At 40.2% G+C, this 20,303-nt stretch overlaps 1 protein-coding gene across 1 annotated transcript in view; it reads right to left on the reverse strand.

The window, feature by feature from the left end:
- LOC122799370 (proline dehydrogenase 1, mitochondrial-like) overlaps positions 1-20,303 on the reverse strand; it is a 972,876-nt gene that overhangs the window by 92,117 nt on the left and 860,456 nt on the right. Inside the window, exon 12 of the mRNA XM_044068377.1 lies at positions 8,531-8,629. Coding sequence (XP_043924312.1) covers positions 8,531-8,629 — 99 coding nt within the window. The remainder of the gene's footprint in view (positions 1-8,530; positions 8,630-20,303) is intronic.

Genomic DNA, 20,303 nt, shown 5'->3' on the forward strand with positions numbered 1-20,303 from the left:
TTTAAAAATTTCTTTGTATTTCTCATTTAGTTTGTTTATTTCTTCAATGACTTTCTTATCCATAATATTTTCTTTATTATTATGTTTATAAGAGTCTAATTTACTTTGAATATCTAACAATTCCTTATCCCAAGATTTCCTTTTATTATTATATCATCTTATACTTTGTCCATATAGATATGATTTTAAGGCATCCCAAACATAGACAATGGAGACTTCAGGAGTATAATTTATGTCTAGAAAATGTTGTACTTCTGAAAGTATATATTCTTTATAGTCTTTTAGTTGAGTTAAGTATGCTGGTATCCTTTTGATCTGAACATTATGAGTATTTTTTATCATGAATTCAAAAACAATTGAATTATGATCAGATATAGGACACAAAATGATTCTGGAATTGATTAAATCTGTTAACATCTGGTTAGAAATAAAGACCCTATCTATTTTTGAATACGTTTTGTATCTGTTAGAAAAAAAGGTGTATGGTAATGATTTTGAATCTATCTGATTATTAATATCATTCAAATGATAAGAATTAGCAAAATCATTTAAATGTTTTGCATTAGATGTAATTCTTCTTTTTCCTATAGTGGTAGTATCACTTTCATGTAGTATACAATTAAAGTCACCAGCTAAAATAATATCTCCTATAGAGAATTATATGATCTTATCAAGATGATGTTTCACTGTATTAATACCAATTCCAGGTATCCAATATACATTAATTAAAGTGTAAGTCTTCCCATTAATTTGTATTGTAACCATACAAAACATTCCTTTGTCATCCTGATAAGACTTAATGGTTTTAGGAATGGGCATACTTTTATTCCATAAAATAGCCACTCCTCTTTTTTTCTGAGTGTGCTCTGAACTAACCAATACTGCATATTTGTTTGTGGCTAGTTTATCAATATCTTTTTTCAAGAGATGGGTTTCTTGCAGGAAGACTAAGTTGGCCTTATGTAAATTAATGTATCTTATTAGGCTTGCCCTTTTACACGGATTATTCAATCTATTAATGTTTAAAGAAATTCCTTTTAAAGATGTCATTTTGCATTTTTAAAACTTAAGAATCTTATGATCAAAATAACAAATAACAACATAAGTAATGTTACATCTCCTCCTTTAGGTGTACCTTTAAATATAGCTGTATTTATTGAATCTCTTATGGGATTTTGTATAGGATTCAATTTTGTTTGTAGTGACAATGAGTGTACAAAATATATTGTGGATGTCAAAACTATATACATATAACAATGAACAAGTGAAAATAATGTAAGGATTAAACCTTGCATCCAGCCTGGAGTTAAAAACTCCAACTTAGAGTAGTATTTACCACTCAAGTTAACCCGTACCCTAAGCAGCAGTACCTCAGCTACCACCTTATCAATTTAATACTGGTTATATGTAACTTAAATTAACAGTTTTCAATTCAATTATCTAGCAAGACAAGACTACACATTTGATAAAACAGCATCATATAAACTAAAATAAACTTTTTTTTAAAAACTATTCATACTACTATATACATCTATGTAATGTAATACACTTGTATTCAAATAGCATTCAAACAAACTTGATATTAGGAACCAAGAGGAGAGAGAGAAATAAAAGATGTGAAAGAGGGATAGAGAGTGAAAGAGAGAAAAAAAAAAAGGAAGGCATATTTACATATTAATTTATTCAAAGTATGTAAAAATAAGTTCTAACATTCATTTAAATCAAAAACTTTGGCTAATATGGTTCAGACATTACATATATTAAGATGCATCTATTTTCTGTCATGTAAATGCAGTCAACAGCTTCCAAAAAAACCTTGAATTGCTTGTATATGAGCATTTTACTCATACTCATTATTGTCATTAGAATAAAATACTATATTTATAGAAATTGTTATAAATCATACTGCATAGTTATGCAAATTCTCAGAAACACTTGCATTATTATAAAAAAAAAACATCTGTATTTTGTATGTCTATACTACTGCTTTAAAATATATCACATGACAATTTCTTCCAGTATAGAGTTATAAAGTTATTTATGCTTGTCAATCAGATGAATTAAATGAGTTATAGTAATGTATATGTTTGAAACATAAGTTTCTAACACAGATTAGTATGCAGCAGTCAAGTAGATTTTCAAAAACACTTGAATAAATGTTTCATTTTCTATGCCTTCTAAAATAAGACATTTACTTACTACAAGAAACTGCATCATTTAAAATCATTATAACTGACATATTTTATGAATTATAACATAGATATTTAAGTAATTATATAAAATAACTCACATTTAAATGTCAAAGAGTTCATTTTCCTTCACATAGTCGCATTTGCATCAGTTCTGCTTCCTGGTAGAGTGTTCTTCCTGAATCTGTGATGTGTCAGTGTGATATCTGGGTCAAAGGTCAGACTGACTGCTTTCAGCTTCTCTGTGAGAATTCTGAGAGTTGAAGCTTTTGAAACAGCTCATGGACACTGTTCATGAGGTAGCCCACATCCCAGATTGTCTCCCTTAACATTTTGGCGGGAAACTTGTTAAAAACTAGTGAAAGGCTGCACTTCTTGAGGTAAACTAGATTGCTTTGATGACCATCCTTGACTGATAAAGTGGTTGAGCTGTTGTAAAACTGGATCTGTAGCTGTGTGATCTCTCAACTCATCAAGACATGTGGAAGAAAAATTATGCACTTCCATGACTTCAGAATCAATAGAATGAGAACTTTGATTGTCATTCAGTAGTATTTCTGGGTGATCTGGATAAAATATCAGCAAGGTAAAGAATTTGCCCTTCTTGTAGACCAGATTAAAACTGTACTTTTGCAATCTCAGCATCATACATTGCAGTCGGGTTGGGGCTGAATGCATAGATTTTCTCAAGATTGTGACTAGTAGCTGATGGCCTGTTTCAATCTGAATAAGTCTACCATAAACATAACCATGGAACTTCGAACATGCAAACACAATTGCCAAAAGCTCTTTCTCAATCTGGGTGTACTGCTGTTCAGTTTGGGTAAGAGTTCTTGATGTATAGGCAACAGGTTGAACCTCTTGTAGAATAACTGCACCAAGTCCAAATTTCAAAGCATCACAGGAAAGTGTTACTGGCTTGTGAACATCAAAGTATCTCATTGTTGGCGGACTAGCAATTCTCTGTTACAGGACATCAACTGCTCTCTGGTGTTGCTCTAACCAAGACCAAGATATATCTTTATGTGTCAGCTCTCTGAGTGGTATTGAAAGTTGGCTGAAGTCTGGAATGAACTTGCCTAGGTAGTTGACTATGCCAAGAAAATGTTCCAAGGCTTGAACATTGTCTGGAGTTGGCATCTTGAGAATGACTGATTGCTTTGAAGGGTCTGGTCATAAGCCTGTACTCGTAAATAAGTGACCAACATAAGGAACATCTTGTAGCCTGAACTTGTATCTGTGTTGGTTGAGCTTAAGACTCACTCAATGTGCACTTTCCAGAATTTTTCCAAGGTTTCTGTCATGTTCGGCTTCATCACGGGTTCCTACTAGTATCATCTACTATGATAGCACAAGGATACCCACAAAAAATTGCTCTTGTTTGTCTGCACCATTCTTGTTTGGCATCTACTTCTCTGAAGTACAGGCCAACACTACGGGACTCTGGCTAACAAAATTTGCAGATGACTGCAAACTGGGAGCCATTATTGAATCCCCAAATTATGTGGATACTCTACAAAAGGGCCTTACAGAAACAGATGCTTAATGTCAAAGCCATGGGCTCAAGTTCAATGCCAAGAAATGTATAGTTATCTCCTTTGGGAAAAAACACATACCCATGAATTACCACATAGGTGGCAGTACACTAAACACCAAAAGTGTGATAAGAGACTTAGGGACACAGGTGGACAGTGGTCTCATCTTCGATAACCACATCACCACAATAGTCAGGAAATCCTTCTATGTGGCACATCTCATCACTAAGGGCTTTTCATCCAGAAAAAAGGAGGTCATTGTCCCACTGTACTCATCCCTCATTAGACCCATTATAGAATACAATGCCCCGTTTGGTATGTATCTCTCAAGACATCTGCAACAACTGGAAAGGCCACAGAAATACCTCACTAAAAGAATCACAGGCCTAAAGCAGATGCCCTAAGCTGACCACCTTAAAAAACTCCAGCTATACTCTGTCACATATCGTCTACTCAGAGGCGATCTCTGCTTAACATACAAGGCCATGTCAAACCCAGAGCTGTTGGACATGCTACACTTAAAGAAATCCCAATCCCTCAGAGCCACACACTCCAGGGATCTAAACGTCATCACAATAAACAAAACATGCTGGAGGCATAGGTTCCTGACCCAGAGACTCCCCAGACTCTGGAATAGACTGCCCATACATGTCAAGCAGAGCACCTCTTTGGCTCTCTTCAAAAGGAACCTTGACGATTGGATGGGAGAAAGGAAATTCACCCCGGGGATCATGTCACTCGCCCTGCTAGACAGGGGTCCAAGGAAGTAATAGTGTAAAATAGGGAATTGTTATGGCTAGGCTTGTATAGGTCCTAGGGCCAATAGCCTAGTACCAACCTATGAACCTATGCTCCATTGCACGCTGAAAGACTTCACTTGCAGTATTTATCCCAAATGGCATTCTCAAAATTCTGTACCTGCCAAACAGAATACTAAAAGTAGTGAGCAATGAGGATTTTTTGTCAAGCTGAATTTGCCAAAATGAACTCTTTGCATCTAAGACAGAAAAAATAGTGATATTTGGCATTAAAGTTGTGACTTCTTCGAATACGTGCATTGGATGATGAGGTCTTTTTAGCCCTTTGTTCAAATCTCGTCGGTCAATACATATTCTGTTGTCATCTGAACTTTTCTTATGAGCTACTACCATGGAAGATACCCATTCTGTTGGACTTTCAGTTGGACAAATCACACCTTGTCACACCATTTTATCTAACTCGGCTTTGACTCTGTCCTGCATGGCTATTGGAAATTTGTGTGCTGGCCTGATAACTGGACTGACCTCTAGGTCTAATTTCATGGAGTACATGACTGGAAGTTTGCCCTGTTTGTTTTGGAACAGATCTGCATTGGTAGAAAAAATGTGCTGGGCAAAATTAGAGTAGTGGTCTTTTAAGCTAACATGGTGAACTTCCTTATTAAATGATAGCAGTCCCAATTTCAACGATTCTCTAAGCCCTAATAATAACTGGACATGCCTCTTGACCACATAAAATAATAAGTCATAGCTCCTTCCAGCAGAATAATATGAAAGCACAACTGAGCCTTCAGTTTGAATTTCTTCACCTCCATAAACAAGTTTCACACACCTTGACAAATCAAGCCTTTCACTTTTACATACTCTAGCAAATGTTTCTGCAGACATAACATTGCACTTAGAGCCTTTGTCAACTTTGAGATCTGTGGGTTTACCATTTAACTGAACAGTACAAAATACTTCATTCTTTGCCATTAAATCTACTGCAGTGACCATTTCATGAAGCACTGACACACCATCAACATAAAGCGTAGGCTTGCCGCAGTCTAACTGATGAACTTGTTTCTTAAAATGTTCCCTTTTAATGAAAGAGTGCCCACATTCTTTTGATTTACAAAATCTTTTGAAATTATTCCATTTATTACATTTGTGGCATTGTTGACCAAAAGCTAAAATTCTACCCTTGTAGATTCATGACTTCCACCACAATTATGATAGTTGGGAATGAAACTAGATTGGGGCCCATGCTATGAGTGTGCTGACTCACTCTTATGTTTCACTGAGGCTGTGTGAGCTCTGGAATGTGCTAGAAAATTCTGGGGGTTACCAGTGAGGGCTGCAGGGGTTACAGCTGCCATGTGCTTGGGCCTGTTTCTTTTAACAACATGCTGCATACTATCAACATGAGCTTTATCATGTTGCCTTCTAGAATTACTCTCATTTGTAAGCATATGTGTGTGCTTTCCTGTAAGCTTGTATATCTGACAAATCTCAATGGCCTTATTCAAAGTTAAATCACTGTCACAAAGCAAAATCTTTCTCACAGCATCAAGTCTGTCCTTTAACAACTCATCCCTTAAGTCAACAAATCTGCGCATTTTAGCTTTATTTCTCAGGTCAGTTGTATATGCTGCAAAAGTTTCACCACACTTTTCATCCCTTGTGTAAAGTAAGTGCCTTTCCATAGTAATATTTGTCTGGGGGGGGGTTACACGTTTCTCTAAATTTACATTTTAAGCACTCTAGGTCCTCCCTTGATTCAGCTGGTACAACAATATGACAGTTTTCCCCCCTTTCCAGCGTAAACAGCAGGTGCATACACAAATGAGTGTTCCCATTCTATGGCTTCTGACCCAGCTAAATCAAGTAGAATAAATGCCTTTGTATGGTCATCTTTATCAGAAAATGCAGCCTGTATGAAAATGTCATACTCTTGCTCAAACACTCTCCAGTTCTCAGCAACATTACTGTCAAACACAAGTGGACTGGGTTTTCAAAATCTGTTTGCCATTCCAACAAAGTATACACAAACACACTGAAAATATGTCTCTTAAATAATTATGTACGAACAAATACAGCTGTGAGCTTGTAGCAACATTCAAATGCACAATAAACTCTTTGAAATGCTTTGCTTTGCAAAATATGCTCTGTAATGACTGAACTCTGCAAAATATGCCTTGTAATGGCTGTACTCTGTGAAATAGCTTTACTGTAACACTGCACAAATATGTGAACACTTTATATACTTAACTTGGACATCTTTGATTAATATGAAAATACATACACTTTGTGCGAAAATGCTGTCATTTCCCTTTATTTTATTCGTTTTATGCAATACTGACTTTATTTCAAACATTTTCCATAGTAATTCAAATATTTTTATCAGTAATGTACATATCTGTTTATGTAAATATCATTTAAAACATTCTGTATGCCCCTTTTCATATTTTACAAGTAAGAAGTATTGCTGAGCAAGATTTAATATTTAAATTTGTTTCTGACCTGTTTCGCAAAGTTTTGCCCAAGTGTCTCTAATTGTTTTGGCCAAGCCATTTCAAACTTCATGCTACCACTGATATGCCAGTTCTGACTTCAGGCCTTTTTAGATATGTCATTTCTGACTTCATGTCCTTTAGACATGCCTCTTCTGACACCATGTCACTCATTCATCTCAGTTACAAATAAGAAGCCTTGGGCTTTTGTTCAGATGCTTTAATATATACAAACAGATCTGGATGAAAAGCAGTATTATTAAATACGAACGAACTAACAAACAGAGGTTACATACATACATGTTCACATCTCAACAGCTATCTGCAAATGGGCAGTCAGGCTTGCACGTGCTCAGTATTTATACTCTAGTGCAAGCCCTTGGATAGCTTCTTAAAGACATATGCACACTCACTAAGCTACATGGGTGTTCCGACCATTATATATATCTGGTCAGGTACATGTCAAAGGAGACATTATACTCAATGATGTGTCTGATAAGGGCCAAATAAAGTGGCACTATTACTTCCATGGATCTGGATGCCATGCCTTCACTTATAAGTTGGATGACAAAGATGATTTTCTTACTACCCTAGCCACATGTTTGTCAAATTCCAGATTACTGTCTACATATGTTCTCAGATCCCTGACTACTGGGTCAACTCTGAGGGGTGTCTTATCAATGGAGAAATAAGTCTGGCTAGCAGTTTTCCCAAAAGGCATTATAATGCATTTCTCAGCATTGAGTTTTAATCCATGACTTTGGTACGAGTAGTTTGTCTGTGACAACCAAATTGTAAGATGCTTCTGTAATGGCGGAAATCTACGAAAGCTCCCGATCTGTAGTCATCTATGAATCCTTACATTAACATTCTATGCTAATATCGCAAGACTAAAGAACCTACTAAACCAGGTATGCAGCTTCACTATGTGGTCATTTTCAGACAAGTGTTACTTTCTAATGCTGTTTGAATTACTGTTACTTAGGTTACTGATCTCTGGCCATCCCTTTCTATACCTGCAATCTTTCAAAACATAAACTCTGCAATCTGGCTGCAGTCTTCTTCTCACCATTGGCCTTTAATATGACTCAAAGCACAGAACTGTAAGACCTTCTCCACATCCCTGCTAAACCTCTATATCTCTCCTACAAATAATGCACTTGCATCAAAACCTTCTCTATTTCAGGCCCTGTGATTTTGAATCATATCCCATGCCTCATTAATTTAACAGATTCCTTCCTTGCTATTATACTGCTTAATCAGATACCAATGTACAGCCAGCTAACAAATATCTGTTATGGCTTCTCTTACTACAGACAATCTGACATTGCTATATGGACTACATGATTGTTTAAAACAGATATTTCTCTATTTTACTGTGGAGAGAACCAAATGTTTTTTTTTTTCTCTTGAACATTTTTGTTTCTTCTCGGTCATGGCTGAGTCAGTCTACCTCCCTCATTAACAGAGAAAATAAATGAAATAACAGCAGCACAGTATATGAAATACTGACAGTCTGGGAATCAATGGGCAGTGCAAAAACATGTTCCTCTTACCTTTTAAGAGCAAATTTCACAGTACTCTCATTGTGAGATGCCACCATAACATTTGCCTTCTTATTATGGTGGATTTCCTCAAGAATGTAATCAAGGCACCTAAGAAAAAGATAAAAGCAGGTCAGCTGAAAACAATGAACTGAGTTGTCAATTGTACTACAAATGGAAAATGTACACACATTCCTTTAGTTACATACAATGAACTATGTCTTTAGGACTTCATGGTTTGCTGCATGACTTTTTTTTGTAATGAAATTAAGTCTAAGACACAAACAATGCTGCAGTACAATAGGATGGGGGTACACAGACAAAAAAGAATACTTATTTTTTCACTTTCTTTTTTTTTTCCTTCCATGATGATGATCAGTCCCTCCCAGCATATAGTCCCTACATACAGTGGTATAAGGTGCACTGCCAAAACGAAGCCTGCAGCAATGAACTTACTTCTTCACTAGACACACACACACACACACACACACACACACACACACACACACACACACACACACACACACACACACACACACGCACACACACACAAGTTTCCAGCAACATTACACTGCTTGATAGACTGAAGCACCATTCACTGACTCCCCTCCATGTGCATGATAGCTAATATATACCAAGTAGCAGCTGGAGAGTGGTATAAACTGCAAGCTTCCCTCACACTGGATGGACAACTGGCATATTCTGCTCACTTCTACCACTACCCAGTTAGATCTTTACAGCCCCAGAACTTGTTAGTTGTACCTTCATCGCAAGGGCTACAGTAAAGGCTCCATCCCTCTGCACCAGAAAATTATACTTTTTTATCACAAACCAGAATTTTACCCCAACCCTGTGAAATAACTTTCAGCTGCTGGACTGCAGATGATTTTCTTCATGGTATAGAAACTATAAAATTAATTAGAGGGCTGTGGATGATTCTGATTAGCTTTGATAGGTTTGTGTCAATTATTTATGAAGCATTTTTTGATTTGGCGAGAGTGATCGGGTAGACTAATAATATAAAGCTTACTGCTTGAATTAAATTCTGATTTGTAGGCTACTATAATGCTTTTCATTAGTAAATCTAGACGGTATAAACTTATTTGTGTAGGGTTATGTCATGCTTTTTCCAGACAGGCTATGAAGTTTTTGTTAATTAAATAAGTGTTTTTTGGTTTGAATGCAATGATCTAGTAGACCATTAATGTAAAACCTACTGGATGAACTGAATTTGGACCTGCAGGCTGCTGTGATGTTTTTCATTGGAATATCCAGATAACACGGACCTATCTATGTAGAGCTATGTCAGGCCCAGAAATAACATTGGATAGCCATGTATGAACTGGTCCGGCTATGTTTTTCATGGTAATTATTCTGAAGTGTTTTCTGGTTGGTTATTAGTGATTTCATAGACCAATAATGTGAAGCCTTTTGAATGTATTGATTTCTGATTTGTAGGCAGTTGTGATCATCTGACTGGTGTTTTGTCGAGTAAATGTTTTACATATTTTATTTTAGAGTATATGATTGGATATCAGTAGTTATTTAAAGTTTTTAATCTGTCTATGTAGTTTATGTTAATGGTCTGAAGAAGCGGTTTCAACAGCGAAAGTGCTCACCTTGTTTATGCAAATAAAGTTTTTAATTTTATAGCCGTGGTGGTCGTGCTAGGATTCATGTCTATTTTACATGTTAATACTCTTCTCTGTTAACATGGGCAAGAACCAGCATGGCTGCAATTTTTTTAGAATAACTACAAATACCTCCTATGTACCCAATAATTATAATCCAAGCTCTGAAACCATTAAACTACCTTCGCTCCCTAAAAAAAGACTACATCATATCTGTCATGGCTGAATATTGTCAAAATATTCACTTCTATTTTTGATAAATTATACAGTGCTCCCATAAGTGAACCAAATCCTACTCATCTAGAAGCATTCTTAGATTATGTAAATTTTTCTTAGTTGCCTACAGTATATCACACGAATCTTACTGGCCCTCTGAATGAAAAGGAAATTCTGGAGGCAACAGAAGGCCCTCAAATTACATAAGCATCCAGACCAGATAATTTACTGTGAATTTTTGTAAGACTAATTTAAAACTTTCAAAAGTCTTGCTTCATGTTTCTTCATATATATATATATATATATATATATATATATATATATATGTGTGTGTGTGTGTGTGTTTGTGTGTGTGTGTGTGTGTGTGTGTGTGTGTGTGTGTGTGTGCACGTGTGTTTGTGTGTGAATTAGAAGTTATGTACTCACCATAACGTTCCATCTGAGTAGGTGTATTCATTTGTCTGCAACCTGTGGGTTATGGATCCGATATCGGATCCGAACCGGCATGGTTTTCCAGCTATGGATCCAAGCTCTCAGCTCCTCCCTCACCCATAATGCCCTGCTCTACCCTCATGACCTCAGATCGAGTTTGCCAAAGCAACAAAACCCTAAAAAGGGTAACATAGAATATGCAGGAAACTGAAAGGCCAGGGGGATAGGAGGGGGATGGTTGCAGACAAATGAATACACCTACTCAGATGGAACGTTATGGTGAGTACATAACTTCTAAATCTGAAGTAGGATATTCATTTGTCTGCAACCTGTGGGACAGAGTCCCCAGCTACCTGAATCTTGGGCGGCCATCATGGAAGGATATTCCGAGCACCGGAGCCAAAGGATGCTCTACCCTAGATGCAAGATCCAACTTATAGTGGGAAATAAACGTATGAGATGAAGCCCACGTGGCTGCTGCACAAATATCATCTAGAGGAATCCTAGCCTTGAAGGCTGCCGAGGTAGATACTGACCGGGTTGAATGGGCATGAACACCCTCCGGGCCTTCCTGAAGCTTGATAAGCCAATAAAATGCACTGTGAAATCCAGCGGGACAGAGAAACTTTAGAGATTGGCTTGCCCAAATTGAATTTTGCAAAGGAAATAAACAGCTGGTCGGATTGCCTATGACCAGCTGTCCTGTTCAGATAAAATCTAAGTTGCCTGTGAACATCTAGTGAATGTAGCTTATATTCACCTTTGTTTTCATATTTAGGAAGAAAACAGGGAGGTTAATGGATTGATTGATGTTTGCTTCAGAAGCGATTTTAGGAAGAAAGGACGGGTTGGTCCTGAGGAGACACGGTCCGGATGAAATACCAAGTAAGGAGGTTTAGCTGATAATGCTTGAAGTTCAGAAACTCTCTTGGCTGATGTAATGGCTACCTAAAAGACTGTCTTGTAGGACAAGATTTTGAGATCCACCGTAGCCGCTCGCTCGAAAGGTGGCGCCCTCAAGGCCTGTAGGACCAGAGAAAGGTCCCAAGGAGGAACTGCTCGTTTTATAGCGGGCCTGCGAGGAAAAGTACCTTTAAGAAAAACTTTACACAATTTGGCTGACATAAGAGGATTAGAGTCATGGCCAATGTGATAGTGAGAAATTGCCGCCAGTTGTACTTTGACTGTGGAACTGCTGGCACCATCGTTAAAGAGAGTGGTTAGAAAGTCAAGCACTAAAGGAAGAGGAACCGTGAAGGGATTCAGGCCTTGCCGCCACGCCCACAAAGAGAAACGTTTCCACTTGCTTCGGTAAACCTTTCTAGTGGATGGTTTATGAGCTGCCACCAAATTGCCTTAACCGGTGATGAAATACCGGGAGTCCTTATCAAGAGTGGAACTGGAGCAGCCAAGCGGTCAGCTTCAGGTTGTCCAGATTCGGAGGAGGAATGCAGGATGGATGGGATATCAGATCCGGATGGGATCTAGAATCCAAGGAGGATTCACCGAGTGAGACCTTAGGAAGGGGAACCAGATCTGTCGAGGCCAGAATGGAGCAATGAGAATCATTCTGCAACCCACCCGAGAAGCTTTCTGAAGAACTTGGAGCATCAGAGGCAAGGGTGGATAGGCATACAGAAGACCGGGTGGCCAAGCATGCACCAGAGCGTCTCTTGGGGTACCTCCGGAGGAGGTATTAGAGCGAAAAACTGTCGCACTTGGTGTTTGAGGGAGAAGCAAAAGATCGCATGAAGGGTTCCCCACCGCTACTTGACAATTGAGAGACCACGGGGTCAGAATGGTGCGACTGAGCTTGTCCGCTAGGATGTTGGACCGACCATGCGCTTATTAGAAAGCGATTGGTGGAGATTGCCCATTCCCAAACTCTCATGGCCTCTCGACAAAGAGGGTAAGACCTTGTTCCCCCTTGCTTGTTGATGTACCAGACAACAGACATGTTGTCCGATTGAATCGCAATTGTTCCCAAGGGAAGAAAGTCCTGAAGTGCTAGCAACGCTAAGAGCACTGCTCTCATCTCTAGAACATTGATATGCAGTAAGGTCTCTGAATCGCTCCACGTGCCTTGGACGGTCCAGTGCCCCCACCCGAGGCGGGAGGCGTCCGTGGTCACCGTGGCGAGAGCGGGAGAAGCACAAAATGGGCGGCCTTTGTGGAGTTCCGGGGAGTGGAGCCACCACAAGAGGGACCGCTTGCAAGCCTTGCTGATCGCTATGGGATGATGCATGGGGAGAGCAAGGTATGACCACTGTACTAAGAGCGTCCACTGTAGAATGCGCATATTGAGCCTGGCAGGAGGAAGAAGTGCTATAGCCGATGCCATGGACCCTAGAGCCCTCAGGACCAACTCCGCTGGAACAGAACTTGAATGGAGAATGGCCCGCACCTGGAGCTGCAGATTTAGAACTCTGTCCGCAGTGAGGAAGGCTCGTAAACTCCTTGTGTCTAGCCTGGCCCCTATAAAATCTAAGAGCTGTGTGGGCCAGGTTGGATTTCTTTGTATTTATTGTGATGCCCAGAAAGGGAGCAAGATGGAGAAAGGAGTCTCGCCAATAGAAGTAGATGCCTTGTTGGGGCGGTAAGAAGCCAGTCGTCCAGGTAGGGAAAGACCTGCACCCCTGAAGCCTCAGGTGGGCCGCTACCACTGCTAATACTTTGGTGAACACCCTGGGGGCTGTGGTGAGACCAAAGGGAAGGACCCGAACTGGTAGTGACTGGCTCCCAGCCGAAGCGGAGAAACCTCCTGGGCCTGTCCATCAGGATGTGGTAGTAGGTCTATCGAGCACATCCAGTGATTTTCTCCCAGAAGGGGAATAGATTGCAGAGTGACCATTCGAATTTTTCTTTGGGACTGCCAGATTCAAGAGAGAGAGGTCTAGGATTGGTCTTAGTTCCCCGTCTTTTTGGCACTAAAAGAATCTGGAGTAGAACCCTGATCCGATCTGGTCTGGGGAACGGGCTGGATGGCTCTTTTCTTTAGCAGATGGCCAATTTCTGCCCCGCTGACCGGGTGGGACGCCTGGGAGGGACTTCAACTTTGGAAGGTGAAGGAAAGGAATGCGATATCCCTGGATATGATTTGGAGAACCCAGCGGTCCGATGTTATGGACTCCCATGCCGCTAGGTGCCCCGAACGTCCCCGACTGCCTCCAGAGTAGAGCAGTCGGGCAACCCTCAGGGTTGCTGCGCGGCCGTTCAGAGAAAGGTTCCCTGGACCCGAAGTTTCTGGGAGCCCCTCTGCCTCTAGGGCGTCCTCCCTGTCCTCCTCTGCCACGGAAGGACTGGTTGTCCGGAGCAGGCTGGGACTGCTGCGACTTCGAACCACATCTTCTTCTGACCCTTTTGGTTCCTAGAATAGGGCCTCTGGGGTGCAGAGAAGCGGATTCGACGGCAGACAGCGCCTTCCGTCCTTTTTCTGGGTCAACGCCTCGCGAACGGTCTTGCCAAACAGAGCAGAACCATCAAAGGGGTTATAAAGCGCTTTGAAGGGCTCAGAAAAATCAGTGACGGAGCCAGGCCTGACGCCCAGTGACCAGTCCTGTCCCGCAGCTCTAGGCGCCTTCCGCTGCATGGGAGAGTAGCCGCATAGAAGTATTTGTAACTGACCTAAGAGTGGCCATACGGGTGGAGTGCAGAACTCTGTCCTCCTCCGAAATGGACTCAGGGGATGCAGCGATTCCTTAATAAGATCTCGCTGCATCCTAATGACATGTGCCAAATAGTTCAGGAAGGTCGCCGAACTGAACATCCGCTTCCCAAGCGGTCCATCATCCGAGACTCCTTGCTCGGTGGGTGGACTGAGGGACTCTCCTGAGCCAGTTCCCTCTTGTGGCCGTCAACATGGCATCTACCGGAGGCCCCTTACTCCAATGGGCCCGGTCGGATGGCGGACTAAGGATCCTATCCGGTCTTTGGGAATTGGCTCCACGGTGTCCGGTTCCTTCCACGCCCTGGTGGTAATAAGGTCCACCAGGGGTCGGCAGGGGACACCCAAGAGGTAGATTCAAATGCCTCCAAGAACACGGACTCGTCCGAGGAAGACTTGGGGCAGACCACCCCCTTATCATGATGTCTCCAAAGGAGACATCCTCGGGGTGACCGTGGGGAGCCTTCCCTTCCTCCAAGTCCGTGTCTTCTGTGAGAGACTCGGGGAGTCAATGTGCCTCCTTTGTTATGGGACCTCCTCTGGGGGCTGTCAGAGGAGTCCTCGCAGCAGCGATTTGCTCCATAGGAGCAACTTGGGGCACAGAAACGGGCTGTCCCAGGGGCCGGATGGTGAAAGCCTGGCCCAGTGCAGAGGGAGCGGGACGGAGCCGAACAAGTGCCGGGGTCCGGAGACCCTCAACAGAGCCCTCTCCACTACATCAAAAGGGAGCCGACCTCGACCAAAGGATCCCTCCCCGGATCCGATCTGAAGGGACAGTACGCCCGACACAGACGGCGCCGGCGAGCACTGATCCCCGGATCCGATCCAGGCTAGGTCGGGTCCGACGCTTCGAGGGCAGGGTCGGATCCGAAGTACCACTATCGGGCGACCCACCCTCCTCGGCTGCCCGGCTCCAGCTGCTCTGAACCCGGATAGCGGGTCGGAGAAGGAGCAATAGGCTTAAAAGGGTGTTGAGCTGGGAGGCAAGAGCACTCCCATCTGCATCTGGGCCTGGATGAACCTTCTCATCATCCGGTCCAGATCAGCATCAGAAAGGCTATGAGTAGATCTCGAGGCTACCGAGGTAGGCCTGGAGTGCCTCCTCGATAGCCTCGACGATCGGGTCTCCTCCTCCTCAGGACCCGTGAAAAGCACACAGGGGACCGGAGCCGAGAAGGAGGAGACCAGCCGGGAGAAGCGCTTGGCTGGCGGGCCGAAACAGAGGTCTCGGCCCGCCGCTTGTGCTTCTCCTCCGTCCTTTACTAGCATCCCTCTCCTCTCCAGAAGCGGGAGGTTGAGTCCCAGGAGCAGGAGGGTGCCACAGGGGAACAACCGTAGCCACAGCTGTTGAGGCCGGAGCCGAGTCTGGCGGTAAAAGACCCGCCAAGACAAGCTTGGACCTCCGCTCCCTCAGTGCCCTGGGGTTGAACCCTGCACAAATGGAACAACCAGATGTGAGGTGTTCAACCCCGGTGTGGCCATCAGCCGGTGAGAGCTTATGGCCACACTTGGAGAAAATAGATTTAGGCTGATCAGCCATAATCTATAAAGCTACTAAAAGCTACTAAAGTAACTTAAAACAAAAAGACACACAGGCCCAACACACACAACAGCGAGGAGGGAAAAATTACTTAATTTAACTGAAATTAAAACTATCAGAAAGGGAAACCTAAACTTTCACACAGAATTACACAAAAAACTTAAATTTTTCTGTTTTAACAGGTAATAAATCACCACTTAGCTGAGAGCTATGAATGCAAATCCAGTCACCAGCGCGGCAAACGAGATCTGAGGTCATGAGGGTAGAGCAGGGCATTATGGGTGAGGGGAGGAGCTGAGAGCTTGGATCCATAGCTGGAAAACCATGCCGGTTCGGATCCGATATCGGATCCATAACCCACAGGTTGCAGACAAATGAATATCCTACTTCAGATCTGATATTATATCTGATTTATATCTTAATCAGTCAACAAAGTACAGTTGTGTAAGCAAACTTGCCATAACAGTACATATTCTAAAAGATCTATGTTGCAGTAGCTGAAGCTAACTGGATTTTATCCCAATGACCAGCTGGCTTTCAAAGCTTAAGGGCACCTTACCCGTGTTCTGTCAAGAGCTCCATTATAAGGACAGTTAGAATGCCAATTTAGTCAGAGAATTTTGCCAAGAAAAGGGGAGGCAAGTACACTGAAAGGATAATGCTAGGATCCAAACCCAGCAGTAAACTGTATACTGAAGTGTCTATCCATTTACAATCTGGAAAACAGCCAAAATAAGGGGGCTGGAAGGAGGGGTAGGTACTGTAATAGTGATCTATTAAAACATCTACTGGCACAGCATGTGACAATAGCTACACCAGCCTTGTGTTAGTACAATGGGAGAGGGATACATTGCTGCAAGCTAATGAATTTTGTGGACACATAGCATGGTATACATGTTTTGTGGACAAAATTTTTCTTCTATGGAAAGGATCAAGAGAGACACTAGAGAGGTTCATAGAGTATTTACATCATTCTACAGATTTTTTTAAGATTTACGTATAAAGATTCCATGGAAGAGATAGAGTTTCTAGATGTCATGGTTAAAATTATTGAGCTAACTCATTTAAGAACTAGCATGTATAGGAAACCATATAGTGCCTTAACAATAAATGATGTGTATCATGACTTACTAAGTAAATGGTTTACATTTGTTCCTGCATTTTATTTGAATTTTGTTGACTATTATATTAGTCTAAAGATGTTTACAAGGCAAATGAATTTGTCTTTATTTTTTAGGGAACAAAATTATAGTGTGAATAATTCGAACAATGTTTTGAGTGCAGTCAAAAGGAAAACACTTTTATACCCCCGACACATAAGGAAGTATTGATGTTTGAAAAACTATGCATTAATGAAGTTAGGAGGGGATTGAATAACACTGGAAGACTCACAGATTATGACAATTTAAGTATTGAGGAAAGAAAAATACTGTTTGAGTTAGCTAATAACCATGAGGTGAGAATAATGAAGCCTGATAAGGGGGAGGGGTAGTTATCATGGCTCATTTTGATTATGTTACTAAAATGCATGAAATTTTTTAAGTGATACATTTACATACCAGACTGCATCACTCAATGAAATGCATATAGCTTATTATAAGATTGATTTGTTTATGTTAGATGCACTTTTTCAAGGGGAAATAAATGAAGGTGAATTTGACTTTTTGAATGTAGAACACCCGGTGACATGGGTGTTGTTTGGGATCCCCAAGGTGCACAAATGCATAGAGAACCCCCCTTTTAGGCCCATTGTAGTGGCCAAGGGGTTGAAAATGGAACCTTTAGCATCTTTTATGGACAAGGAAATACAGGGGATCATTTTGGGTGTGGCTCATATAATTAAGGACTCTTGGAATTGTCTAGAACGTTTGAGGGACGTTAATGAAACCTTTACAGGGTCCTTTCTCACCAATGATGTTATTAATTTGTTTTCAATTATCCCACATGTGGAAGGACTGGAGTATTTCAGGGAGAGTTTAAAAAGCATAGTAGGTTGGAAGGAGGAATAGTCAACCAGTTAGTTGCTCTAATGGAGTTAATTTTAAGAAATAACCAAAAAACAAAGCTACTTCCAGTGTAAGTTACCAATAATCACTCTGCCGAACTGGAAAAATACACAGACCAGAAAACTTTTCCACACTGTTTGTATATATAAATGTGATTCATTAAAATGGAGTGTATCTGATGAAGTCTTTATACTGTTAAAGACGAAAACGTACTCAATACTGATGAGACGTTAATGCGCTGTTTTATGTGACCTGTTGGATTAAAAAGTGGAAAGTTTCCTGGTCTGTGTATTTTTCCAGTTCAGCAGAGTGATAATTTTAAGAAATAACTTCTTGATGTTTGAAGGGGAAATTTTTCGGCAAGTGTCAGGTGTGGCTATGGGGGCGAAGTGTGCCCCAGAGTTTGCTAATCTTGTACTACTACACTGGGAAGAGGTTTTTATTTTTGATTCCAGGTTTATGGAAAAGAATATTGTTGTATAGCCGATTCCTGGGTGACGTACTGATTCTTTGGAAGGGTAGTGAATTTGAAGCAACAGAATTTATAGATTACTTAAATTCAACTACCAGCTTCTTCAAATTTACTAGTACTTGGAATAAAGACAACATAGACTTTCTTGATATACATTTGGTAAAAACTAATGAAGGGATGCAAAGTACAATATTTAGAAAAAAGACATATAGTAATTCTTTGTTACACTATAGAAGTAATCATCCCTACCATCAAAAGAAGAGTGCAGTCAAGGGCCAAATGGTGAGACTGTCACGTTTGGTTAGTGACAATGAGATTTTTGAAGAAGAACTTTATAAATTAGTAGGTATGTTTCTACAGCGAGGCTATCCTTTAGAACTTTTGATTAATATCAAAAGAGAAATAAAAACAAAAAGAGCTACCCAGTTTCCTCTCATTTTAAGAGGTGGAAATATATTACAAAAGGAGGTTAACCAACAATTTAAGAACAATGCAATGATTTTTTTTATTGTGGACACTATGCAGAGAGTTTGGGAACTTAGTTTTAGTTCCAACACAAACAAAATTGTAGGTGATATGTTAAGGGTTGTCTTTAGTAAAGGAAGCAATATTAAAAGTATTTTGGAGCAAACACCGGTTTGGTAAAGGTTATTCAAGGATGTATAAATGCGGATCAAGTAGGATTTGTAGATACATAAATGAGGGGCCCTATGTGGTAGTTGCGGGTTGCAATAGGTTTGTCCCCTGTCCAGGAAGATGTTGTTATAACTCAATAATGGTAGTATATATAGCTAGTTGTACATCATGCCCGGCATTTTATGTGGGAAATATGGTGAGAAAACTGAAGGAAAGAATTGCAGAACATATTAGAGCTATTAAGAATAAGGGCACCCTTAATGCCCTATACATGCAGACTACAGTTTGCCCAAACTTTAAAAAGTTTATTTTCTTTGTGTTGGGTCGAGTTATGCCCAACATACGAGGAGGTGATGACAAGCTGAAGGTGGATATGTTGGAAGCAGCTTGGCAAATTAGATTAAATGCCACCCAGTACCCAGGTATAAATGACATTATATCAATTTTTCCCTACCTGAATTCAAGGAGTTATATTATTAATTAACATAGTACATGGTTTTTCACATGCAGTTTTTACTATACAACAATTGTTGTTTATAAGTTTTGTAGTGGCCATTATAATTGTACTTAATTATTTATTTTTATTACTATAAATTATTTATAAATGAGTATATATGTTGAATATTTATACAAAAAACATACATATATATATTTGTATCTAGTACTATACAAATTGTATAAGCTGATATAGGTGTAATAGTATACAATATATACATAACATTCACAGAGTTTTGAATGTGCTAGGAGATTTATTTATATATTTTATAAATATATGCACATTTTTGCAAAATATATGGTTTGTTTTTAAAGCAACTGGAACAGTTTAGTAAGAAGTTTTATTTTAGACTAATTATTTATTATTGTATTAAGGGAGTTGGTTGGTTGTTGCTAGATGATGTAACTATATATATATATATATATATATATATATATATATATATATATATATATATGAGTGTTTTTAAATTTTCCACTGACTCTGATGAAGCCATATGTGTTATGGTGAAAGTGCTAAGTTTTGTGGAATTTGGTGATTAAAGCGGAATTATTCTACAGTTTATCCTGGCTTTAGTTATTTTACAAGTTTGGCTCTTATTGGGCTTCTTTTTGTGAAAATGTATAGGAAACCAATTCATAGGAATAATTCACTACACAAAAATAATATGTATCCTAGTCATGTCTCACAAA

The sequence above is a fragment of the Protopterus annectens genome, chromosome 4.part0 (genome assembly GCF_019279795.1).
Source record: "Protopterus annectens isolate FY-2018-M chromosome 4.part0, PAN1.0, whole genome shotgun sequence".
Classification (NCBI taxonomy): Eukaryota; Metazoa; Chordata; order Ceratodontiformes; family Protopteridae; genus Protopterus; species Protopterus annectens.